Source organism: Anser cygnoides, chromosome 15 (assembly GCF_040182565.1).
Source record: "Anser cygnoides isolate HZ-2024a breed goose chromosome 15, Taihu_goose_T2T_genome, whole genome shotgun sequence".
Lineage (NCBI taxonomy): Eukaryota > Metazoa > Chordata > Aves > Anseriformes > Anatidae > Anser > Anser cygnoides.
The window spans coordinates 2,989,891-3,014,975 of NC_089887.1; the positions used below are offsets into that span (position 1 = coordinate 2,989,891).

The 25,085-nt window shown below is 68.8% G+C and overlaps 1 protein-coding gene across 1 annotated transcript; it reads right to left on the minus strand.

Annotated features, from left to right (window-relative positions):
* Positions 1–1,119: 1,119 nt before the first annotated feature.
* MYO15A (myosin XVA) lies at positions 1,120–24,941 on the minus strand. Its single transcript, XM_066977689.1, has 63 exons — positions 19,657–24,941; positions 18,651–18,733; positions 18,479–18,542; positions 18,274–18,383; positions 18,064–18,138; positions 17,812–17,902; positions 17,257–17,360; positions 16,714–16,777; positions 16,515–16,628; positions 16,229–16,390; positions 16,030–16,143; positions 15,842–15,900; positions 15,486–15,609; positions 15,287–15,382; positions 15,024–15,155; positions 14,610–14,735; positions 14,333–14,410; positions 13,863–14,017; positions 13,734–13,779; positions 13,495–13,619; positions 13,248–13,365; positions 12,966–13,141; positions 12,802–12,886; positions 12,599–12,652; positions 12,345–12,426; positions 12,127–12,257; positions 11,379–11,474; positions 11,042–11,277; positions 10,547–10,725; positions 10,364–10,436; positions 10,020–10,211; positions 9,808–9,914; positions 9,618–9,706; positions 9,379–9,505; positions 9,185–9,243; positions 9,024–9,087; positions 8,806–8,944; positions 8,255–8,345; positions 8,074–8,170; positions 7,726–7,847; positions 7,478–7,537; positions 7,268–7,343; positions 6,925–7,040; positions 6,624–6,742; positions 6,393–6,534; positions 5,997–6,108; positions 5,663–5,737; positions 5,103–5,308; positions 4,906–5,030; positions 4,748–4,814; positions 4,513–4,585; positions 4,210–4,283; positions 4,055–4,137; positions 3,682–3,812; positions 3,418–3,512; positions 3,034–3,111; positions 2,761–2,857; positions 2,517–2,677; positions 2,291–2,424; positions 2,057–2,190; positions 1,829–1,962; positions 1,394–1,534; positions 1,120–1,275 (listed from the first exon to the last, which is right to left on the minus strand). The coding sequence occupies exons 1-63, from the start codon at positions 23,299–23,301 to the stop codon at positions 1,174–1,176; spliced, it is 10,419 nt and encodes a 3,472-aa protein (XP_066833790.1). The 5' UTR covers positions 23,302–24,941; the 3' UTR covers positions 1,120–1,173.
* Positions 24,942–25,085: the final 144 nt, after the last annotated feature.

The window sequence follows — 25,085 nt, forward strand, 5'->3', positions numbered from 1 at the left end:
GGGGGGGGTGAGGGGGTTGGGGTGGCCGCGGAGGTGCCTGAGGGGAGCGCCCGCCCCCTGAGGGGGGGGGGAGGGAGGGAGGGGAAACTGAGGCAGGGCTGGGGCTGGGGGGGGAGCAGGGGGGGTTAGGGGGAACTGGAGGGGCGAGGGGGGGATCGGGGGGACTGGGGGGCTGAGGAGGGGTGGGGGGGAGTGGGGGGATTAGGGGGAATCGGGGGATTAGGGGGGGATTAGGGGGAATTGGGGGGGATTGGGGGGGATTAGGGGGAATTGGGGGGGTCTGGGGAGGACCTGGGGGGGATGAGGGGGGACTGGGGGGGCTGAAGGGTGGATCAGGGGGATTGGGGGGCACTGAGGAGAGTTGGGGGGGATCGGGGGATTAGGGGGAACTGGAGGGGGGATTAGGGGGAGATTCTGGGGGGATTAGGGGGAATCAGGGGGGCTGAGGGGGGCGGGGGAGGACCTGGGGGGGCTCAGAGGGGCATCAGGGGGATTGGGGGGACCAGGGGGCTGAGGAGGGTCGGGGGGGGATCGAGGGGATTAGGGGGAGCTGGGGGGGATTGTGAGGGGGATTAGGGGGAGATTGGGGGGATTGGGGGGGGCTGGGGAGGACCTGGGGGGGGATCGGGGGTCTGAGAGGGGCTGAGGGGGAGCAAGGGGAAGGGGCAACAGGAGGGGCTGAGGGGGTTTGGGGGGACTGGGGAGGGAATGGGGGGGCTGGAGGGGGATTGGGTGGGCTCAGGGGGGCTGGGGGGCATCAGGGGGGGAGGGTGGCTGGGGGGGGCTGAGAGGAGCTGGGGGGGGGGTCAGGGGGTTTGATAGGGGCCTGGGGGCCTGGGGGAAGGGGGATCAGGAGGGGCTGAGGGGATTAGGGAGGGCTCAGGGGGGCTGAAGGGGGATTAGGGGGGTTCAGGGGGGGCTGGAAGGAATAAGGGGGGGCTGAGGGGGGCCAAGGGGTCCGCATTCAGCACCCCCAGTGTCAGCGAGCGCAGCACAGAGCACAGACACAGGCGGTCCGAGCGTGGTGGCCTTGTATGAAATCCTTGGGGGTCACAGCCCACGGAGGGGGACAACGGGGGGAGGTGGGGGGGGGGGGGGGGTCATCAGCCTCGGGGACCCCCCCCCTCCACCCCAAACCCCTCAAGCCCCCCCGGGACCATCCGGCGGGGCGGCTCAGAGCAGCGTGATCTCGCTGGGCGGCAGCGTCAGCCTCTTCTCCCGCGCGCCCAGCAGCCTCTCCACGTGCGCGGCCACCACGCGGCACAGCTCCAGGCCCTGCGGGCGGGCGGGGGGGGGGACACGGCCGTGGGGCACGCGGGGACACCCCCATATCGGCCGTGTCGTCATCCCCCACACACGCACACACCCGGGGGTGTCCCCGGGGTGCCCCTACCTGCTCCAGCTGCAGCTGGGTGACGCCCTGCGCCAGCAGCTCCCCCACCGTGATCTCCACGTAGGGGTAGCTGGAGCCGGCCGTCGGCCGCCGCGTCCGCGTCGCCTGGATCTCCTTCAGCGAGAATTTGGCCACCGGCTCCTGGGGGAAGGGAATTTTGGGGGGGGGGGGGGACGGGGACACGACACAAGAGGGGAGGTGGCCCCGAGGTCCCCCACTTTGCTCCCCGCTGCCTGGGGCACCCGAGTCCCCGGGGAGCCAGCGGGTGCAGGAGGAGCAAGGGTTGGGGTGCCAAATGTTTAGAGGTCCCCATCGTGCTGGGAGAGGGATGGCAGCGCCGCAGCTCTGTGCCAGCCCGGATTAGGGCTGCAGGGGATGGGGACGCGGGGACCCCCCTCTGTCTGCATCACCCCCCCCCCCAAACCCCACACCTACGTGGGTGTCCTTGCTGAGGAAGTTGAGGCCGTTCTGGTTGACGGCCAGGATGCAGGGTGAGGCGATGGCGTTGTTGCTGCAGCTCTGGATGTAGAAGAAGGACGAGCCGAACATGGGGTAGGCGCTCAGCAGCCCTGCGGGGCGGAGGACGGGGGCTCCGTGGAGGTCCCGAAAGGCCCGCGGAGGAGCCTCCGGCTGGCATCCCGTCCCCGTCCCCGTCCCGCTCACCCAGGAACTGCGCCCTGGCCTGGTGGGCGCTGAGCGCCTGGGCTTGCTGCGTGTGCTGGGTCACCATGTGGAGCCAGGACTGGGCCGTCAGCAGGTGGAAGAGCTGCGGGGGGACGTAGTCCTGCACCTCCCTCCTGCGGGCACACGGAGGACGGGGCCAGCTCTGGCCAGCGGCTCCCCGGGGTCCCCGCGGGACGTGAGCTCCCGGCCGTGCCCGCGCGCATCCGTCCGTACGCGGTGGGGAGGCGGTGGCCGTCCTTGGCGCGGTGCTGGAGGGCGGCCAGCTTGGCCACCTGCTGGAAGTGCTGCTCTCCCAGCCTCGAAGGCGGCAGGACAGCGAACAGCCCCTTGAGGTAGTCGGGGAGCACCTGGAACGGGGCGGGGGGGGGGACATGACACGGTGTGACCACCTTGGGGATGGGAAATAGCCGGGGCAGGGAGCCCCGCGGCGCGGCCGGACCTGGTTGTAGTGCACGGTGACGTAGAGCTCGTTGTCGAACTTGAGGGGCTGGCTCCAGACCACACGGCGGCACCAGAAGGTGTAGCTGGCGTCCAGGCGCTCCGTCTCGGTGGCCACGTCCAGGATGTATTCGCGGCGGGTCAGCGGCCGCACGTTCTGCCCTGCGCGGGCCCCGGCAGCCTCAGCGTGGCTGCGGTGTCCCCGTCGGGCACCCGCCCGGGGGGCACGGCCGGCAGCCCCTCACCTCTGTCGGCGACCACGAAGAGGATGTACTCGTCGAAAGCCTCCGGGCGCTGCAGCCCCATCTCGCAGCACAGCTCCTCTATCACGTCCTGAGCCACCTGGGGCAGGGGGACGCGCGGCTGGGATGGTGCCCGGGGGCTCACCCCGCGCAGCTCCCCGGGGAACTGACCTCCAGGGACCCCCTTTTTTCCCAGAGCACCAAGTCCCCCAGCCCACCGCGGCCTCGGGGTGCCCACGCCGGGTGCCGCCGAGCCCCTCGTGCCCCCCGACTCACCGAGCACGTCTTGATCTTGAGGTGCCGCTCGATGCCGCCGGGCAGGAGGAAGAGCTGGCGCTTGGCGCTGCGCCCAGCCTGTACGGGGACACGGGGTGCTTTTCTCGCGGCGAGACCCCAAAGAGCACCCCAAACCACCAGGACATCCCATGGGGACCGTCCTGGGTCTTGCCCATCCGGCCGTAGCGAGCCGTGCTGACCCCCTAAAAGCTCAGGGCACCCCCAAAGCGCTCCCCTAAGGAACATCCCCACAAAGGACCGTGCCCCATGGTGCCATCAGCTCGGCCCCGTGGCAGTGGCCATGGGGGGCTCCTGAGCACATCAAGGTCATCCCAAACCTTGGGGGGGGGAGCTGAAGCCCTGCCTGTGGGCACCCGGCCTCACCACCATGGCTTTGAGCTCCATGCTGCTGGGGAACAGGCTGCGGCCGCCGAACTGCAGGGTTTTCCGCAGGTTTTGCTCGCAGGCTTTGGAGATCCCTGGGGGAAATGGGGACCGGCGTGGCGGCGGCAGGCCCGGGCGCACGGGGCACACCGGCTCTGCGGCACCCCGCAGGCACCAGGACAGAGCCCGGCAGGATGGGGCTGAGCCGTGACATCGGCCCTTCCTGGCTCCCCTAAAGGTTCCCGGGGTGGGCGCAGCCCCTACCGTGGAAAGGGAGCTCCGGGCGCCCGCTGGCACCCTGCAGGAAAGCCAGGAGGAAGGGCCTGAGCACCTCGGAGCACTTGTAGTAGGCGGTGAGGATGTAGAGCAGCCTCCAGCCCTTCTGGCAGCTGTCCCTGCAGGGAAGAGCCGGGGCTGAGCCCCCCGGGGCAGAGCGAGGGGTGCCCTCGGCAGCTGTAACAGCACCCGCAGCCCTGGGGACCAGCCCGGCACGGCTGGGTGCGGGCGGCAGTGGTGGCACCCCCAGCCCCTGGGTGTCCCCCTGGCACCAGGGTGGCTCGGCATGGCCAGGGACACAGCGGTCCCCATCGCCAGCCCGGCTCTGCTGTCCTAGCCCAGCACGGCTACGGGGACTCACGGCTTGGAGCTGGTGTTGCCGGTGACCTGCTTGACAATCTGGCAGTACACCTCGTCCCGCAGGACCTCGTGCTCCGCGCACAGCTAGGGGAGAGGCACAGCTCGCTCCGCGGCCGGGGACGGCCCCGCTGCCACCACCCCCGGCACGGGGTTTACCTTGAGGATGGTGCAGACGATGTCCAGCTCCGTTTGCCCCCTCGGAGGGTGGTCGCCCATGAACTTCATCACGGCTGGGGGCAACAAAGGCACACGGTGACACAGCTCGCCCCGTCCCTTCCCTGGGGACGTGCTCCCCTCCGTGTGACAAACGCCCCAGCCTCCCAAATTGCTGCGGGGGGGGGGCGATGAGGCTGGAGGAGCCACAACAGCTTGGGCCACCCCGTCTGCTCGTCCCGACCCTTCTCCAAGGACGGGGGGGTCCCATGGGGACAGGGGGTTGGGGCGGGTGGCCGTGCCTACCCTGGAAAGCCTCGGTGGCCAGCTTGCTGATGCTGCCGTCCGTGAACTCGATGAGCGATTCCTGGATGGGGACCTGGCGGGGAGAGGAGCAGCCGGAGGGGTGGGATGGGCATCGGGGTGGCACTCGGGGAGCTCCTGAGCATGGCAGGACCTCGGGAGGACCCACGGGTGACGGCGTGGCAAGGGACACCCCAGGCACAGGGTGGCACGCTGCACCCTGGCGCTTCCCCCGCACCTTGGTGAACCTCAGCATCTCCATCCCGTCGGGCCCTTCCTTTTTACCCTTCATCCCACAGGACTCCCTAGGAGAAAGAGGGATGAGGGGAGCGGCTGGGCACGGGTGTCCCCAACACGGGGGTCCCCACCATGGGGTGCCCCCACCCCGGCACTCACGTGGTCCCGCACCGCGCCGCGCGGAAATACCGCCTGGCAAAGGCCAGCATGGGGCAGGTCCCCACGATGTCCCCAAGCTGGTCACCTCCATCACCCTCCGGACCCCCGGGGAAGGCAGGAGACACCTGCAGAGAGGGGCTGTGGGTGCAGGGCACGGCCAGCACCGCGCGGGGTGACGGCCCCGGGGCAGCACCCACCTCGGTTCTGCGGTCCAGCTCCCGGGCCACGGCGGTGGAAGCCACGGCCACGGCCACGGCCCCCGAGGCTGCCACCCTGCCCTGCTTGTCCCGGGGCTCCTCTTTCCTCTCCGCCGGCAAGTGGACGAAGTCAGGGGCCGCGACGGGCTGGACGTACTCGGCCGGGAAGAGCCCCGACCTGCCGTGGATGGCCCCGAACTTCCACCCTGCACCGGGCAGAGGGGTGGGGATGGCCCCGGGGGTCACCCCCGCACAGCCCCTGCCCCGCGCGGCACCCGTGAGCCCTCCCCAGGTGTGTGTGGGGGGTCTGGATGTGGTTTTTGGCTGGAAACGGCCACGGTTTGGTGGTGATCAAGGGAAAGGACACAGGAGAGGGGACACGGACCCCATCGGATGCAGGGATGTGGCCCTGCTTTGGGTTGGTGCCAGAAAGAGCCCGAACCAGCCAGCCGTGGGGCAGCAGAAGGGGGATCCGGCCCCGGGACAGGGCATGGGCCAGGGCAGCAGCACACACGCTGGGGACACGCGTGGGGACACCCCAGCACCCCAGAGCCACCCACCAAAATCCTGGGTGCCCATCTTCAGCTCCTCCAGGTACATCACCTTCTTGCGGACCACGCAGCCGTAGTAGTGGTCTGGGGAGGAGGGGACAGGGACAAGGACAGGGGCGTCACGGGGACCTGCCACCCTCGTGTCCCCAAACGAGGCCGTTTTGACACCGGGCAGAGCAGCGTGGTGGTGCCGGGGGAGACCCCGGCGATGTCAGGATGGGACCCCCTGGGCTTGCGAAGGGCAGCGGGTGATGGTGAAGCCGTGCAAGAGGGGGTGGCTCTCCCGAGGGACCCCCACGGCAGGGCGCAGGGCTATGGGTGCGGGGATTTGGGGGCCGCTCACCTGGCTCGGGGCGCTCCAGCGGCTGCAGGTGGATGATGTCCCCCTTGTGGAAGCTGAGCTGGGCGCCGTCCTCCGGGCTGTAGTTCCTGACGGCCACCACGTACTGGGAGTCCTGGGGACACGGAGGGGCTGGCACAGCCCTCGCATGCGTGCACGCCCATGGGGGTGCATGAACACCCATGGAAATTCGTGCACACCCGAGGAAATTCATGCAGACCCATGGAAATTCATGCAGACCCAAGGAAATCCATGCACACCCGAGGAAATTCATGCACACCCATGCACAAGGGCTTCAAGCACCCCCAGCCTCAGAGCCACCCCAGGGTGCCAACCCCACCAAGCCGTGCTGCCGGCTGTCCCCTGCTGCCCACCCCAGCCCCGGGAGGTGCCCCCCACCTTCCTGAGCTCCGTGATGAACTGGTCCACCATGGCCTTGACCTGCGGGGCCTTGGGGGAGAAGAGGATGAGCTTCTCGCTGCTCAGGTTGAACTCCAGCATGTTCCTGGACGGGGTGGTCACGAAGAGCACGTCGGCATAGCTGGAGCAGGGCGAGGGCAGGGTGAAGCACCCGCGGCACCCACCCCACCCCAGGAGCCGTGCGGGGCCGTGCTGCCTGCTCGCCCCTACCTGTACGCCCGCAGCACCCGCAGCTGCTCCCCGGGCACGTTGGTGCCCTTCACCAGCCGCAGCAGCTTGATGCCGGCGTGGGACACGGCCAGGATCTGCACCCCTGTGCCCACGCTGCCCTGTGGGGCGGGATGGGATGGGATGGGTTGGGTTGGGTTGGGTTGGGTTGGGTTGGGATGGGATGGGTTGGGTTGGGATGGGATGGGTTGGGTTGGGTTGGGATAGGATGGGATGGGTTGGGATGGCCACGTCAGACAGGGCACGGGGATGCCACCGCTCTGCCCTGTGGCTCAGTCCTCACCGTGGCGGGGAAGAGACGTGAGAAATACACCTCGCAGCCGTCCCGTGCGGCAGCCACGATCTCCTTCTTGACGCTCTCGGTGGCCACCGGGCTGAAGGAGTCCAGCTTGTTTTGGGCTGCGGAGAGGAATACGGCAAAGTGAGCATCCCCCCGCTCCCAGGAGGATCCGGACGTGGGTTTTGTGGTGGGAGCGGGGCTGCTCGACCCCTTTTCCAGCCCAGCGGGACGGCGATGGGGAGCTGAGCATCCCCAGGAGATGGGGACGGGTACCGGAGCGGCCAGGTGGGAGCCCCCCTATTGTGATCCACCCCCCGGGAGCAGCAGGCTTGGGGCGCGGCGTTACCGAAGAGGGACTTCATGCGGAGCCGCTCCTCGGGGCTGATGCGGATGCAGGTGTCGGAGAGCGTGTCGGTGAAGATCTGGGCGAGGGGTGAGGAGCACGGGGAGTAATGTGACCCCCCATCCCCCCCAGGGCTCTCCCCTGCCCTCGGATGGGCCACAGGAGGCTCAGTGGGGCTGTAGATGGGGGTGCGGGGCTGGCTCAGCGCCTCACCTGCCGGAAGATGAGGTCCAGCAGCAGCGGGTTGTTGCAGCTGTCCTTGGGGTAGAAAACCTGCCGGGAGGGACAGCAGCACAGAAAACCCCCTCTATCCACGCACCCCTCTGACACCAGCCTTGTCCTGGCACAGAAGGGACACGGAGCAGATGCTGCTGCCCGTGCCACGTCCCCCTGCCCTGTCCCCGTGCCCCACGGAGCAGACTGTCCCCCCCCCAGCCCTCCCTCCAGCCCCGGCCCCGCACCTCCTTGCGGATGTACATTTTCCACGGCACGTTGCGGTAGGTGTAGAAGTCCTCGCTGCAGCTGCGGTGGAGCTGGGTCTGGACCTGCTGCGCCTCGGACGGGAGCTCCCGTGACACGGAGACTGCAAAGGGTGGGAAAGCCCTGCGTGTCCCCGGGGGGGCACCGGCAGCCCCTCTCCACCAGGGGAAACTGAGGCACGGGGGGGGCAGAGAGGGTTTAGCCGGGCACGGCAGCTATCCCGTGAGGATGCCGCAGAGCTGGACCCATACCCAGCCCCATCAGCCGTCACCCGGTGCTATCGGGGAGGAGGAGATGCCCCCTCTGCCCCGACCCCCCCCCAGTGATACCTGGGGGCCGGGTGGCTGCCGGTCTCCCCGTCGGTGCTCGCGGCTGGTACCCGCAACCCGTGACCGGTTTCACCGTGGCCACCGCCTCCGTGGGCCCCTGCGGGGCGGCGAGCGGGCTGTGGTCAGGGCTGGCGGCAGCCCCAGCCCGGTACGGGGGACCCGGGGGTGGCCCCGTCCCTACCACGGCCGCGGGCACCTGGGCTGCCGAGAGCTGCTCCTTCAGGATCTGCATGGCTTCCTCGTGGGGGTCCTGCTTCTTCCCAAAGAGCTTGCTGCGGAGACAGCACCCCAGAGTAACCCAAAACCCAGCATCACCCAAACCCCAGCGTCACCCAAACCCCAGCGTCACCCAAACCCCAGCATCACCCAAACCCCAGCATCACCCAAACCCCAGCGTCACCCAAACCCCGGGATCACCCAAACCCCAGGATCACCCAAACCCCGGGATCACCCAAACCCTGGGATCACCCAAACCCCAGGATCACCCAAACCCCGGGATCACCCAAACCCCGGGATCACCCAAACCCCAGCATCACCCAAACCCCGGGATCACCCAAACCCCGGGATCACCCAAACCCCGGGATCACCCAAACCTCAGCATCACCCAAGCCCCAACATCGCCCAAACCCCAACATCGCCCAAATCCCAACGTCGCCCAAACCCCAACCCTGGGGCAATGGGGCCGGGGGATGTGGCTGGCAGCCCCGTGGCTCGCTGCGGGGCCGGGGGTACCTGGCGGGCTGGGTGCCGCGCGGGGTGGGCTGGCACTGCCGGATGATGTTTCGGATGTTGTGCGTGGGCCGCGGGAAGTGCTCCGAGTTGAGCCGGGAGTGCCGCACCGGCTCGCCGTCCCACTGCCGGCCTGTGGGCGCTGTGGGGACAAGCTCTGGCTCGGGCACCCTGTCCCCTCGGTGGCACAAGCCGAGGAGCCCAGCCCGGGCACCCCTTACCGGCTTTCTGCAGGTAGGGCCTGGGCTGGGGGCCACGGGTGGGTGACACCTCTGCTGCTCTGCCCTGCAAGGACAGTCACGCCGTGAGGACCTGGATCCTGTCCCCATTGTCCCCCAGTGTCCCCAGCAGTCCCAGCCCCTCCCAGTCCTGCCCCACTGACCGGGGGTCCTGATGGGTGGGGGTCCGCCCAGCGCTGCAGGGCCGGGGCTGGCTCCGCAGCTGTGAAGGCAAAGGGGAGAGCTGGGCCAGCCTGGCACTGAGGGCTGCGGGGTCCCAAGGTGTCCCCGAGCCGAGGGGCTGGGGATCGGGTGGGGAAACTGAGGCACGGAGCCAGGGACAGACCCTGGAGCTCACCCCTCGGCTGCCGCGGCTCCGCAGGCACAGCGGGTCTGGTCTGCTTGGCATCACCCCCGCCGTCCCCTCCTCCTGTGCCACCTCCTCCCTTCATCCTCTGCACGAGGACAGCCGGCTTCTCCAGCTCCTGGGGATCAGCATCGGGGGGGAAAATGAGGCAGAGCCCCCTGGGCAGAGCCTGTTCCATGCCCCACGCCCCCAGCCCCCCTGTGCCTCAGGCAGGGGGGCGCAGCGCTCACCCCGTTGCCGTAGGACAGCACCGGGTCGAAGAGGCTGTCCAGGTACCGGTCCAAGCCCTTCTGGGTGCGCGGCTCCCCGAAGTCGGAGTCTGGCAGGCAGGGTGCAGGATGAGACCCCGGCCCTGCAACGGGCACGGCCCCACAGGCAGCTCAGGGCCGGGGGAGCAGGATGGTGCTGGGGGTGCCGTACCGTGCGGCTGGTACCCCTCTGCCTCCGCCAGCGAGGGCAGCGTGGGCGCTCTGACGGCCGGAGGAGGAGGCACTTCGTCCAAATCCACGCCACCGTGCCCCTGCGCCCTGCGGGGAGGGGGCGTTTGCTTAACTCGAGACCCCCCGGCCCCAACCCACGACCCTGCAGCACCGATCCAGCCCTGCTGCCGGTGCCCCGTGCCGGGTACCTACACCTGGCTGGCACGGCCGCGGCTCCCCGCGCCCTCCCAGGCGATGAGGAAGCACGACTTCTGCTTGGGGAAGCCCTGCAGCAGCTCCAGGTCGGAGACGAGGTCCAGGACATAGTCGTGGCCGGCCAGCTCGGCCCACTGGGTGCCCACCTTCATGGCCACGGACCAGCCACGCCAGCCCTCTGCCAGCCCCCTGCCAACAGCAGACCGCTGGTGGTGCTGCCCCAGCTCTGCGGGGGCACCGTGCCCACGAGCTGGGCACCCTACGGCTTGGGGTTACCCGAAATGGCTCGGGGTGATGCTGGGTGCTGCGTTCGCCCCGCTGGGTGCTGAGCCACCGGGTACCTGTGCTTCAGGACATCCCCGGCCAGGTCCTCGCCGGTGCTCCAGGAGTGCACGGGGCAGGAGAACGTGTCGCCTGGGGAGGGACAGGCGGTGAGCGCGTCCCCAGCTCCCCTCCTGCCGGAGACCCCAGTGGTTGGCCACGCCGGGACCCCCTCCGAGCCCCGTCCCCGTGCGGCCCCGCACCGTTGAAGCAGAAGAGCTGCAGCGCCATGCTGGCTTGCCGCCGGTTCGCCGTCCACTCCAGCAGCGAGGGCGGGTAGGCGCGGGCAGCCGCGGCGCCCAGCTGGGACCTAGCCATGGCGTGCATCAGCTTGCGCTGGCACACCGGCTTGTAGCCGGCGAAGGCGTAGTCGGAGACAAACCTACGGGGAAGGGGGGACGCTGAGGGGCTGCCCGGTGGTGGCCCCAGGCACCTGTGACAGTTTGGCCCTAAGGGACCGTGGGGGGACCTCAAGGCACCCCCAGATGCGAGCAGCATCCTTGGGCACACGCACCAGGAAGGTCCTGAGGGCACCGGTAGGACGCTGGAGGGACACAGCAGTGCCACCGGGCACACGTGGCAGGCTGTCCAAATGGGACCCTGCAGATCTGGGGGCTGCCCCCCCCCCCACCTCCCAGACCCAGACACCCTAGCACGCCAATCCCCGGGGTCCCAGTGAGCCCCCGTCCCCGGCTCACTTGAGCAGGTACTTGTCGAAGGCGGCCGAGGGGGGGAAGGCGCTGAGGCAGGCGGCCAGCAGCAGCCAGCCCCGCTCCTCGTTGTTGACGTTGGTGTTGCGCCAGACCTGGTTGGCGGCTTGTGCCAGCAGCTCGTCCCGCAGCCCCGGCGCCGCCAGCCCCTTCTGCACGATGTAGTTGCCAAAGAGGGTCTCCTGCGAGCCGCCCAGCCCCGGGTCGCCCATGAAGCGCAGGATCTGCGGCGGGGACGGCAGGGGCAGAGCGGGGCGGCCGTCTGGCTTCTTTCTCCCATCCCGCCTCCTCCTCGTGGTGCCGCAGCCCACGCCGTCCCACCTACCAGCTTGAAGAGGCCAAGCGCCTCGTGGCACAGCTCCTCGTCCAGCCGGGTGAGCGGAGCTGCCAGTGGGGCTGTCAGCATCCCAAAAGCCGGCTCCTGCAGCGACACCCGCACCCGTGGCTACCCGGCCTCCGGGGACCCTGCCACTGCCACCCGGGACACGATGGGAGGCACAGACCCATGGTGCTGAGCGTCGTGGATGGAAGCTATAGGGCTTGGGGACAGGATGGGGCTGGCACCGCCGTGAGGCTGAGAGGGGGATCCGGCCCCGGAACTGCTGTTGGGGATCCCGGAGACTTGGAAACACACAGCCAAAATAGGGGGAGAGGAGGAAGAGGAGGAGGAAGGGCGCAAAGCAGCCAGGGCCAGGGATGGGGGCCCGGGAGCAAGGCGACCTGGTCTCCTGGCCCCGCGGAGCAGCAGCGCCCGAGGCGGTTCCAGATCTGCCCCGCGTCGGGCGTCCAGGAGGGCTCGGCGGGTCTCTGCGATAACCTCAGAGGGGTCCCCCCGGCCCCTGGAGACGACAGGAACCCACAGGGAGGGCGGGCGGGCAGGAGGCTGCCTCCAGCCCCGCGCAGCACCGCAGCCACCCCGCAGCCGGCCCCTCTCATGCCCCATGGCACCACTGAGCCGCATGCGGGGACCCCAAACCAAACCACTCCACCGCGTCCAGGGCGCCGAGGAACCCCACGAGCCCCTCGCCCACCAGGGCAGGTGCCCGCCGCCGGGCTGCCGGTGCCACCCTTACCTGGAAGTGGCCCCGCACGTACTTGGCCATGGGGTAGTCGTTGATGTCGAGCGGGAGGGTGAGCTGGGAGTCGGGCTGCAGCGCCGGGGGCGGCACCAGGACCACGCAGCCGGCGTTCACCTCCCGGGCGGCTACGGCACAGCCGGCAGCTCCGGCACCCGCACCCCACGGATGGGGACGAGGGTGGCCCAACTGGGAGCCGTGCCGGCCCCACTCACCCGCCGCGGCCTCCAGCAGCCCCATCAGCTCTGCAGGGATCTCCAGGTGCGTCACGTCCACCACCTCCCTCCTCGTCAGCTCCTGCCGTGAGCACAGGGATGGCACGCACTCACCGCGCTGCTCCTCACCCCAGATGCCACAGCGACGGGTGAACGCATGGCATGGACGAGGGCACGACAGCATTGCACACATGTTGCACACACGTTGCACACACACGCTCCTGCCAGCGCTGCACACACCCTCGCCCCGTTACCTGCTTCATCCTCTCTTTCTCCTCCTCCGCCCGCCGGCGGGCGTCCTCCTTCCTCTGCAAGCGGGGACACCGCGCTGAGCGGGAGACCCAGCGGCACGGGACCCCCTTGGGGTGCCATCACCCACCAGGCACTGCCCTGCAGATCTGGGGGGGCTCAGGATCCCGTGGCGACCCCCCCCGTGCCGTGCCGTCGCCCACCTCACCTTGAGGTACCGCCGGCGGTTCACGTAGATGTGCACCAGCGACCTGAACTTGATGAGCGTGTGCCTCATGCGCCGGTACCGCTGCCTGCGGGAGGGCACCGCTGTCGCCCCGTGCCACCTGCTGGGTCCCCCCCCACCCACCCCGGTGTCCCCCAGGCCCCCACCTGGCCAGGTAGCCGCGCGCCCGGCTCTGCAGCAGGACGATCTTGCGGCGCAGCGAGCGGAAGCGCCGCTTGATGAAGAAGGTGCGGGCGTAGCGCTGCAGCGTGAGCGCGGCCAGGTGGTGCGCACGGGCTCGCTTGCTCTCCAGCGCCTGGTACAGCTGCTCCTTCAGGAAGAGCTGGGGGGGAGCAATGCCGTGAGGCCCCCGATTCGGCTGCCTTCCCTCGGGGCACCACGGGGACGGGAGCACCCCAACACCCTGGCGGCCTTTTGGGGGTGGGTACCTTGGTGACGCCGACGTAGTACATGCTGGGGCTGACAGGGCAGAGGTTCCTCAGCATCTCCACGCAGTTGGCCCCGTTGGGAACCACGTTGGACCACATGTCGACCAGGCAGCGGTACCTGGGCGAGCCCGTGACACTCTCAACTCAAGGGACACCTCCCTCTGCCACAGCCAAGCTGGGGATGCTGCCACAGACCCTCCCCAAATTGACAAGCTCCGAGCCACCACCCCGAGCACACCCCCGGCACCTGTCGATGAAGACGAGGAAGGGGATGCGGATGGGGAAGCCCTCCTTGCGGATGCGGATGGTCTCCAGGATGCCCGAGTACCGCAGCTGGCTGCTGACCACGTCGGCCTCAAAGAGCCCCGGCTCCTGGGGAACGAGGGGGTGAAGCCACACGAGCAAACCCAAACCGGCGAGGGGAAGGGGGACGTGGGGACCCCGGTGCCACCACGCGCCCACTGCGCTGCCAGGGCCAGCTCTCACTTTCTTGTTGTTGGGTTTGAGGCAGCGCACGAAGAAGGGGTTGCACCTGCATTGGAGGGACGACATGAGCCACAGGGCACGGGGGACAAAGCCAGCCCTGCCACCAGGGCACGTCCTGCCCGCCCCGACCTCTCCATCTTCTCCACCAGGTCGAGCAGCGACTGCTGGAAGCGGGCGGCCACGGTGGGAGCCTTGTAACGCCGCGTCCTGGTGCTGCTCCTCCTGACCAGGCTCCTCTGCCGGGCCAGCACCTGGGCATGGCCGAAGAAGAGGTTGGCCACCACCTTGGAGGGACGGGAAGGGTTACGGAGGAGGAAGGTGGCCGTGGTGGCACAGCACCCCCCGAGCCCCCTTCTTGGAAAGGCCGCTGGGTTTTTGAGACAGAGGAACCCCAAGAGGGGGAATGCGTTGATGGAGGGGGGGCAAAGCCTGGGGAACCCCATGGGAAAAGGGCATGGGGCCGAGCCAGTGGCATCCTCTGCTACGGGTCCCCTGGTTTCCTGAGCCATGGGGACGAATGCTTGGGGACATAAAAGCAGCACGGACCGATGTCCCCCTGCCCCGTCACCGCACAGCCCCGAGGTTGGGCAGGGCCCTACCTTGGTCCTGCTGCTGAGGAACAGGTCCAGCACGTCCTGGCGGACCTGGTCGTAGTTCTTATCCAAAAACTTGTGCACCTGGCACAGAGCAAGACCTCGCGGTGAGGAGCACGGCAGGGGGACGAGGAGCTCAAGGCCAGGACCCTGAAGGTAGGGGGCTGATCCCAGCCCCCAGCCAGCCCTTCAGAGCTGTTCCTCATCCCCCACTGCAGGATCAGCCCCATGACCCTCCCGTATTTAACCCACCCCCCAAAGGCCCGGGCTGGGCGCCCCGCACCTGGTAGGTCACCTTCCCCGCATAGTGCTTGATGGTGAACTCGGGCAGCGGCATCTTCGGCTTGGTGTACAGCGGGTTGGTGCCGTGGTGGTAGTGACACTTCTGCAGGAAAGTGTGGTCCGTGGCCTGGGGACGGCACGGGGTGAGGCTCCGCGGCACCCCTGGGATGCACCCGAAGCGATGACCCCCCCCACCCAAAAACGGGAGAAATTCACCCCTAAGCGGGCTGCAAGCTGGGAAGATCGCTTCCAGCCAGATTTAGGAACCAGCCAGCCCCAGCTCTCTGCTCTGTCGTTGCAGCTCATGGGCACCTGCTGCTCTGTGCCTCAGTTTCCCCACTGGCAGAGAGGGGTGCGCTCACCCGGGCACGGTGACACCCCGTCCTCGCTGCCTCGGCTCCGGGCAGCGCCTCACCTGGGGGAAGCAGCTCTGGTCGTCCAGGATGCGGAGGATGCCGTAGGGTTTTTGGGAGATGAGGTCGATGCAGGGCTGGTTGTCGCTGAAGGGGATTTCCTTCCACTCGATCTGCTCCCGCAGGTACTCCTCCTGCGATGCCGGCCGCACGCTGAGCCCCGTGCTACGGGGCGGGTGCTCGGACACCCCAAAGTCCCCAGCTCCACGGTGACACCAAAAGGTGGCCAGGGAAGGGCAGACCCCAACTCCTCTCCCCTTCCCACCTGCTCCTCCTGGAAGACGATCTTGTTGAAGAAGAATTGCAGGTACTCGTTGGCGTAGTTGATGCACAGCTGCTCGAAGCTGTTGAAGTTGAGATCCTACCAAAAAAAAAAAAAAAAAAGGGGGTCGTGGCTCATGGGACCACGCAGGAGCCGTGGTGAACTGGGGGGAGAGGGAGGACGTGGCGGGGCCAAACCCCACCTCGAAGCCGTAGATGTCCAGGATGGCGATGGAGAGGGCGTCCCGCCGCGGGTACACCAGCTTGTTGATGCGGTCGGTGAGCCAGCCGAAGAGCAGGGCGTACAGGGTCTTGGCGATGGCATCCCTGCGCCGGGTGGGCGAGCAGAGCGCTGGCACAGGGCACCCCGGCCACCTGCTGCCCCCTCGCAGCACCCTGCAGGGGTGCCGGGGCCGCAGGTTGGGTGCCCAGCACCAAACCCACACCACCGGGATGTGAGCAGCCCCTTTTCCAGCCCCTGTCCCCTGTGCCATCCCCGTCCCCTTCACCTCACCCTGCCATCCCCGTCCCCCCGCAGCCCAGACCCCCTTCACCTCACCTGGCATCCACAGCGCTTTCGACAGTCAGCGGGGTAAAAATCTTCTCCCGCAGCGTTTCCTGGTTGGTGGCACACGAAGCCATCGGTGTGGCAGAGCTTTCAGCCACCACGGCCGTGGTTCTGGACCCACTGGGGTCCAGCACCGCTCGGACAGGAGGGGTCCCACGCCTGCCCCCCCGCGCACTCACCGTCACCTTGAAGGTGATGGCTTTCTGCAGCCCCTCGGGGGAGATCTGCAGCAGCTCCGCCACCGTCCGGATCTCCGTGGCGCTCACCACCGTGGCGATCTCCTGGCAGTCCGTCTGCGGGACGGGGGTGACGCCACGGTCCCCTCCTCTGCACCCCAAACCGGGCCGAAAGAGGGCAGTTTGGGGCTGGGGCTTGTACCTCGTATTTTTCGAAGTAGACATTGCCCAGGTGGAGGACGGAGGAGAGGATGCGGAAGATGCTGTTCTGCTCGTCCACGCTGAAGCCCAGCACCTCCATGGTGCTGAGCAGCCGTCGGAAATCCTCCGCGTCGTCCTTGCCGGGGATCTCGCAGTTCCCACCCTGCCACGGGCCCCCCCGATGCCATCAGCATCCCACCCCCAAACCTGGGGGGGCCGGGACGCAGGGGGACACCCCGAAACCCTCAGAAAGGGGCCGGGGGTGGGCAAGGCGGGGGGCGCACAACCTGGTTCAGGTAGTAGTAGGTCTCGGCGCCCTGCAGGCAGTAGCGCTGCCGCTGCTGGGCGGGCAGCCCCGCCAGCATCTCGTAGAAGATGTGGTAGTTGCGCTCGCTCTTGGCCTGCGGAGCAGAGAGCCGAGCTGTGATGGGGGTGACGCGGGCAGAGCTGGGGGGGGGCACAGGCAGAGCCCCCCCCGCCGCCCACCTGGAAGACCACGCGGGACTTCTCCAGCAGGTACTGAGAGGTGATGGCACCGCAGATCAAACCACTGCAGGGGCGAGAGTGGGAACCCAGCTGGAAACTGGGGGCTGCGGGGTGGCTCCGCGCCCACCCCAGCTCCCCCCGGCGCACGTGGGGGTCACCCCGGTCCCCAGGTACCCCCCCCCCCCCCAGCAGGGATGGGTGGGCAGGGAGAGGGATCTGAGCTGGGATCCCGGGTGAGGGATGGAGCTGCTGCACTCCTGAGGGACATCAGGCATCCCCCATGAGGGGCTGCGGGGACCCACAAACCCACCCTGGGCACGGCACCCCTGTATCCCCCCCGGTGCTGTGGGCAGGGGGCAGCAAGTGCTGCGTGACTTCAGGCAGCATCATCTGTGCCCCTTCCGCTCTTCGGCCCCTAAAACATCCCCACGTGCGTCCCACCCAGCCGTGACGGGTAGCGGGCAGGGGCACCCCAGGAGCAGGGCTGGGACGGGGCCCCCCCTGGGAGAGGAGGATGCGGGGCGGGGGCTGGGCGTTACTTACTCCTCCAGAAAGATTTCCACAAACTTCCCAAACCTGCTGGAATTGTCGTTCCTCACAGTTTTGGCATTGCCGAAGGATTCCAGCAAGGGGGTCGCCTCCAGGATCTGCCCGTGGCCAAGAGGGAGAGCCCGGGGTGAGCCCACGGCCCGGACACCCCAAGGCGCCACGGCCACAGGCTGTCCCCCCAGCAGGGACCCACTGTGCCGAACCCTCCTGCTGTGCCACCAGCTTTGCACACCCAAATTCAAGGCGTGCGACGCCACCAGGCTGCGTAGGGATGGGGGACACTGCAACGATCCCAGGCACGTGCATGCACACCGCTCCCGGTCCCCATCCCCGCTGTCCCCGTGCAGCTGGGGCGAGGTGGCAGCGGTGCCACCACGACGCTCAGCCCCCCCTTGAGCCAGCCCAGCCCACGTCCCCCCCGGTACCTCTATCTGCCGTGGTCCGGGTGGCAGCGTGGGGACAAGGAGAGAGCGGTGGAGATGGTGGAGAGGAGAGCAGCGAGGGGTCGGGGGACAGGGATGGGGACGTGCCCGGGTGGGCAGCACCCACCTGCTGTGCAGTGCTGCGCTTCTGGCTGACGGCTGCCAGGTAGCGCAGGATCAGCTTGGTGGCCTCGGTCTTCCCCGAGCCGCTCTCCCCGCTGAAAAGCAGAGCGGAGGCACCCGCTGTGCGCCCACCCCGCGCACCCTCACCGTGCCCGGAGGCACCCCATCGGCCCCGGGGCTGGGCCGGGCTTGCGCCAGCACCCTGCGCAATCAGGGTGGTGCTAATTAGGGGCTGTTTGGGGCCGGCCCCTCTCACCTGATGACGATACACTGGTTGTGTTTGGCATCCATCACTTTAGAGTAGGCGACGTTCGCAATCGCAAAGAGGTGCCTGGAGGAGGGGGGGGGGGGGGGGAAGCACATTTGGGGCGTGTGGCACCGCATCACTGGGACCTCCAGTGGTCCCCATGGCCTGGGAGCTCCTGTAGGACCCGGGGTGGGTGACGGCTGGCACCCCGATACTCACGGGGGGTTCTCGCCCAGCGCCCTGCCCTCGTACTGCAGCACCTGCTCCGTCCCGTAGATGTTGTACAGCCGGTAGGGGTTCACCGACACCAGGATGCTGCCGATGTACGTCTGCGGGACAACGAGGTCTGGGGCTGCGCCACTGGGAGGGCAAACACCCCTTGAGCCCCCGCAGCCTCGGGGGACGCCTGCGGCCCTGTCCTTACGTAGACGAGCTGGCGCTCGAACCGCGTCCGGATGTTGCTCAGCACCGCAGCTTCCTGCAGGTCCCTGGTGCGGGCAGAGGCTGCGTTACGGGGCGCAGGGGGGGCACAGGACGTGCTGCTTGCCCCCAAACATGCCCCTGCCACCCACAGCCCCTGGGGCCGGGGCACTCACTCCAGCTGGGTCAGGTCCTCCAGCCCGTCCTCCTCCTGCGGCTCCTGGTAGCGCACGATGGGCAGGCTGCACAGCGACTGCATCTGCACGGAGCAACCACGCGGGGCCATCAGGGCACTGCTGCCCCCTCCACCACGTCCCACCTGGGTCATTTTGACCGACCCAAGACCGCCATCTGTGATCTCAAACTGGGGAGCCCAACAGCAGCGAGCACAGGGACCCCATGCAAGCACCCCATGGTGCCAAAGTGGGTCCCAATGACAAGAGCATCACGCATCGATGGAGAAGAACGGTGCTGGAAATTGGGACAAGCGGCCAGGAAGGCGTCACTTGGGACTGTCCCAGGAACTGTTCCTGGGGAGCCCCGGTCCTGCTCCCCGCGGGCAGGTGGGAACAGGAGGCAGCTGTGCTGCCCTCACCGCAGCACCCACACCGTTCACCCAAAGTCCCCACGGGGGCTGCAAGCAGAGGGACAGGCGATGGAAACCTGCGAGCGGGCCGGCACCTCTGGGGGAAACGATGGAGGGAGGTGGCTGAGCTGTGGGGGCCAAGGGCTGCTCCCCATGGCTATGCCCGGTGCCGTGGCCGTGCCATGGAGGATTGGCAGAGCCCGGCTGGCAGCGGGCAGGAAAGAGGACACCTACCGGGGTCACCGTGCCGCCTGCTAACGAAACCTCTCCCGCCCCAGCCCGCGGATCGGGTCTCAGCATTTACATATGTGGGCTGCAGCCAGCAGGAGTCAGGTGTCCCCTGCACAGAGGGGGCCGTGCAGTCACCGTCCCCCATCCAGCAGGACCCCCTAACACCCACACCAGCTCACCCCCCCAGCTCTGCCTGCTCCGTGCTCCCCAAAACCCTCACACCACGCTTTCCCTTCCCGGCGGGTGAGCGGGTGGCCGGTGGCTAGGGCCAGACACGATGCCCACTCACCCACCAGCTCCATCCCATGGGGATCTCCGCTCCAGACCACCCCGCGCTCGCCCCGGCACCCCACCGCCGGCATTACCTTGCTGCGCCAGGGCTGCTTGGTGCCCAGGTACCCGTCTGCCCAGGGGTTCCTGTCCCTCCAGCCGCCCGCCGGCGAGCGCTGGCTCAGGTACCGGGCGATGTTGGCTCCCCGCTGGCTCGCCCGCTGCCGGCCGCGCTCGGCGGGGCGCCGGGGGTAGCCCTGCTCGGCCGTCCAGGCGTCGGGCATCTCCCGCACCCGCACAACGTGCTGCTTGGACCAGTGCTGCTTGTACATGCGGGACGCCCTCCGGAAGGAGCCCAGCCTCTGGATCTGCGGCGTCACCACGGCGTAGCGCCCCGCGCCGTCCTCCCCGGCCACAGCCTCGCTCTCCGGAGGCTCGGGGGCACGCGTGCTGCGGCGGAGGGCGGACGGAGAGCCCGGGGCACGGCCGCGGGGCGAGGGGCTGCGGCGGGTGCTGTGGGTGGAGGGGGGGAGCGGGCACCGCGCGGTAGGGCTTGGAGATCTGGGGGTGCCCCCATCCCACCGGGATGCGCGCCTCGGCGGGGAGGGCGAGCGGGACAGGGGACGGCGAGCAGGAGGTGGGGATGGGGGGGCTTGGGTGGGGGCCATGCTCCCCACCAGCAGCGATGCCAGGGACTGCCCCATGTGCCGGATCCTTCCCGGGGACAGGCTGCGGCCCCCCGTTTCAGTAGGAGATGGCCTTGCTGGCTGTGACTGCGGGGCCATGCCGGCCAGGGGCTGCCCGATGCGCTGGAGGAAAGATTTGGGGGGCCCAGGCGCAGGGCTGGGCGGCGGGGGGGTGCCCTGCCAGGGGGGCAGCTCCATGCTGGGTCCCTCATCCCAGGAGGGGCTGGGGGGGCCGAGTCGGCGGCTGCCAGGGCGTGAGGATGGTGGGAGGAAGGGGGTCCTCATCAGCGGCTTCACGGCCTTGGTGGGGGGCTCAGGCTGCCGGGTCCAGGCTTGGGGGAGCCGTCCGGGGGCTGTCACCCCGGGGGGGCTGCTCCGCCGTGATGGCCGTGGGGACAGGGACCTCCCTGACCCCTCCATGGGCACCCCCAAACGTCGTGACCCTGGGGCCGACATCGCAGTGTTTGGGGGTGCCCGTGGCGCGGCAGGGGGCTCGGGGCTGAGCCGGCGGAAGCTGGCGCCGAGGGATGGGGAGCGCCGCACGCCCTCGCCCCACACGCTGCCAGGGTGCTGCCGGGCTGGTGGTGGGGAGCCCCCAGGGTTTGCAAAGGGGTTACGGAGCGAGGGCGGCCGCAAAACCCCTGGTTCCCGGGGAGGGGGCTGTCCCCATGGCCCCCCTGGTGGGGAGGGGTCCCTGGAGGGAGCATCTCGGGGCGGGGGGTCCCGGCCGCCCCCTGCCCGCACCGACCCAGAGCTCTCCATCTCCGCCAGCCTGCGGCTGAAGCGCCTGTAGGAAGGCTGGGGGGCCCCACGGTCTCGGGGGGCTCCTGCACCCCGAGGTGGGCGGCCAGGGGGCTGGAGGAGGGGCTGGGGCTGCAAGAGGGAGCGCTGCAGGAACTGCCCCAGCGGGCTCCCGCACGCCCGCGCCGCTGAGACCCGGCCCCCCCGGCGTCCCGCGGGGCCAACGGCAGCCGGCGGCGGCTCGTACTCATCGTAGTCATCCTCGTCGCGGTGCGGGGACGGCGGGAGGGAGATGTCCAGGCGGTCCCTGCCGAAAATCTTGACCTGAGGCCGGGGGAAGAGCCTGAATTTCCTGTTGAGGGAGAGCTTGGAGGACAGCGTGTCCCGCATGCCCTTGAGGGAGGAGGTGCTGAGGATGGAGAAAGGATAATCCCTCTCCTCCTCCTCCCACTCCTCCGGCTCCTCGGCCTCGGCGATCTCGTCCAGGGGCAGGGCGTAGGGGTTGCAGGAGGACTGGGCGTGCGGTGCCCACCCGCCCTCGCTGTACTGGATGCGGTGTTCGGGGTACTCATTCCCCATGTACCCCCCAGCGCCTGCATCCCCGAAGTCCTCGTATGGGTCCCTCGCGTAGCCGAAGGGCCCCGCTGCCTCCTCGCCGTACTCCAGGTCGCTGCCATAAGGGTCGTGGAGGCGGAGCGGGGTCCTGTCACCGTACGGCTCGTAGTCCTCGTCCTCTGCGTAGCCATAGGGGTGCTCCAATGGCTCGTCCTCATCCCAGCCCCCCCCATAGAAACCGTACTCCTCCTCCGCCTCGTAGCCAGGGTACTCGACGTAACGGCTGGGCACCACGTCCTCAAAGCCATACCCCGCCGGGTAGGCTGGGGTTGGTGACTGGATGTAGCCTTCCTCCTCCTCTTCCTCCTCAGCATAACCGTGCTGGAGGCCATAGGGCCCATCCTCCTCCTCAGCATAGCCACGTCGGCGGCCGTAGGCTCCATCTTCCTCCTCCTTGGCGTAGCTCAGCCGGCGGCCATAGGCCCCATCCTGCACCTCCTTGGCGTACCCGTGCCGACGCCCGTAGGCCCCATCCTGCTCCTCCCGTGCCCACCCATAGCGCGGCACCGGCGTCTCTGCAGGCGTACGCTGCGATCGCCGCCGTGAAGGGCGCCGCGCCATGCTGCCGAGCCGCTCCTGGCCGTGCCGTGCTGCGCCGGGAGCCGCCGGCCCGCTGCCGGCCGGGAGCCGCCTCATGTTGGCTCGGTGCCTGAGGATCTCGTCTTCCGCGGGGAACGGCAGCTTCTTGGCACCGATGCGGGACAGCCAGGCCGTGTCGGCCGCCCGGCCGCCCCCCGCCAGCCGCCCGCGCCGTGAGAGCAGCTTCCTGGCCAGCCAGCCCGTGGCGGCGGCCGCCTTGCTCAGCACCTGCGCCCGGGGCTTGAATTTCCTTTCCGGGCGCCGGCGGAAGAGGGACGCGCCGTCCTCGGCCGCCTGCCCTGCCCGGCGCAGCAGCAGGAAGGATGGTTTTGCCGGCGGGGAGGTGGCGGCGGTGGCAGCGGTGGCGGCGGCAGCGGTGGCGGCGTCCGCCTCCTTCCTCTTCTTGCCCACGTGCTTGAAGCGCACCATGAGGTTGGAGGTGGACTTGAGCACGGCCTTGTTCTTCTTCTTCTTCTTCCTCTTGGTGCTGTGCTTCTGCAGCCCCCAGAAGAAGCGGGACGTGTTCTTGAACTGCCCCTTCTTGGGCCGCCGCAGCCCCAGCTTCTTGAAGCCCATGAAGAGCTTGGAGGTGCTGCGGAGGCCTCGCTTCGCCCGGGCCTTCGGTGCCTCCGCCGCCACCTCCTCCTCTTCGGCCGGGCCAGCCGCCGCGGTGGATGCTTTCGTCTGGCCCTTGGCCTCTGCGCCCTTGGCCCCTTTCTTCTTCTTGGTGTTGTCAGCCGCCAGCCCCATCACCAGCTTGGAGGTGCCCTTGAGGTTCTTGGCCGGCGCGACATCGCTCTCGCCTTCCCCCTCCTCCGGCTCCAGCTGCACCTTCTTCCCCCGGCCCGGCTTCTTGGCCACCACCGCCTTGAGCACCCCCTTCTTCTCCTTCCCTTTCGCCTTCTTGGGCTCCTCCGCAGCGACCTCCTCCTCTTCCTTCTCCTCCTCCACCACCTCGGGCTCCTCGCTCTCCTCCGCCTTCAGCAGCTCCGTGTCCGACGTCTCCTCCGCCTCCTCGAGCGCCTCCTTCTTGCCCTTCTTGCCATCCTTCCCTTTCCCTTTGCCCCCCTTGCCCTTGCCATCCGCCTCCTTTTTGGCCTCCCCCTTCTTGCCGACCATCCCGGCGGTGGCGGGCGCTCATGCTCCGGCTCTCGCACCCGCTCCGGCCCCGGTGATGCCCCACGCCGCCGGCACGAGGCGGCCCCCGCCCCGGGGAGGGGTATTTACCTGCTCCCGGTCTCGGCAGGGCACGTGCCCGTGTGTGGCTCCCGTGGCCGCCCGCGGGGGCTCCCGGCTGGGCATGGCGCGGGGACGGCGGCGCGGGGACAGCGGGAGCTGCCGCCTGCCTCCCGCGGCGCCCCGCGAGTCCGGCTGCGAGGTGCTCGCCGCGGGGCTGCCGGCTGTAACCCAAGCTCCGGGGCTCGTGGCGCCATGAATAATGCAGGGGACGCGCCGCTCCTGCCCGGAGACTTTTCCGAAGAAGCGAGAGGGAAGGTGAGAAACGCCCCCGCGGGGAGCGCTGGGTCCCATGCGGGGAGCATCCTGCTGGGACCCTCAGGACCATCCCCGCAGCCCCCCCGGATCATGGTGGGATGCTGCAGGGTCTGAACTCCCAGCACGGCCAGCTCCGTGCCCTGGGAAGGATGCCCCAAGCCCCCGCTGCTGACCCCAACCCAGAACCCCTCATCCATCCCCGAGCACCTGGGTAAGCACAAACACCACCACCTGTACCCATATCAGCACAAGGCACCGCCGCCGCCCCAAAACCAGACCCTGCCACCTCCCCGTGGGACCCTGACCAACGGGGAGCCACGGAGCAGGACCCCGGCCTCAAAACGAGCTCTGGAAAGCAGGGGGAAGAAGGAGCCCCTGGGACACAGGGGCTGCATGCAGCACGGGGGCACCCCGCAGAGCGTGCACCTTGCGTCCCGCACACGTGTGCCCCGCAGCGGTGCACCCACACACGCACGTGCCCGAGCCGCGGGGTGACCGCATCAAATGTTAATGCCAGCCCTGGATTCCTGCCGCTGCGGATTCATCAAAGTTTAAGCAGCAGCGGTGTGAATTCGATGGCTGGTGCTGTGCAGGCCGGGGTGGCACCGCTCCAGCCCCTCGCATGGGGTGTTTGGGGACACCCAGGGGACGAGGGGCAGCAGCAGCATGAACCCAATGACCAGCAGCACCCACTGCATGGTTTCACCCAGGAACTGCCCTGCCCTGCCCCATCCCTCCTCCCGGCACAGGCGCACAGAACAAAGCCTGGGTGTGGCACAGCCAGTGCCAGCCCCCCCGTGCCACCACCACAGCCCCGACCCCATCCCTCCGAGCTGCTGGATTCACCCAGGGAGCTGCAAGCAAAGCGCACCAGGGCTGTGGGGAGGCTGCTGCAGGTCCTGACTCCACCCTACCGTGCAGCCCCGTCCTCCTTCCCAGCGCCCTGCATCGTCCTTACCTCCGTCCCTGCCACCCTCCAGGAGCCTGGGTGCAGGCAGGGCAGGGCAGCGAGGGGCCGGCGGTGCTCCCCGTGCTAAATCAGCTGGTGTGCGCCCAAACCCCCCGGCTCATGGCCCCATGCCATCACCTCGACCACGGCACTGAGACCAGGGTGGCAGAACTCAGTGCTGGGCCAGGCAGGTTTCCTGGGGTAAAACATCCCCAAGGTAAAGGAAACTGGGGGGGGGGGGGGGGGGAAGCGGTAGGAGGGAGGGGACAGACGCTCATGGAGAAGGATGGGGTATTTTGGGGAGGAAGCTGTGCTTTGGGGGGCAGCAGGAACACAGTGACTGTGGGGAAGGCGAGGCCAGGGGGATTAAGGGACGGGAGCAGACAGCAGGGACAACCAGAGGTGTCAAACCGCCTCGTGCCATGAGCTGGAGGAGCTGCAGCCGCGGCACTGGAGATCA

Bases quoted from the DNA above. Each gene is read 5' to 3' on its own strand.
- MYO15A (XM_066977689.1), bottom strand. From the start codon at position 23,301: ATGGTCGGCAAGAAGGGGGAGGCCAAAAAGGAGGCGGATGGCAAGGGC. The intron at 4,284-4,512 runs GTAGGCACGGCC...TGTTGCCCCCAG, and splicing joins GGCCACCGAGGCTTTCCAGG to CCGTGATGAAGTTCATGGGC. The intron at 3,813-4,054 runs GTGAGTCCCCGT...TCTTCCCTGCAG, and splicing joins GGCAACACCAGCTCCAAGCC to GGACAGCTGCCAGAAGGGCT.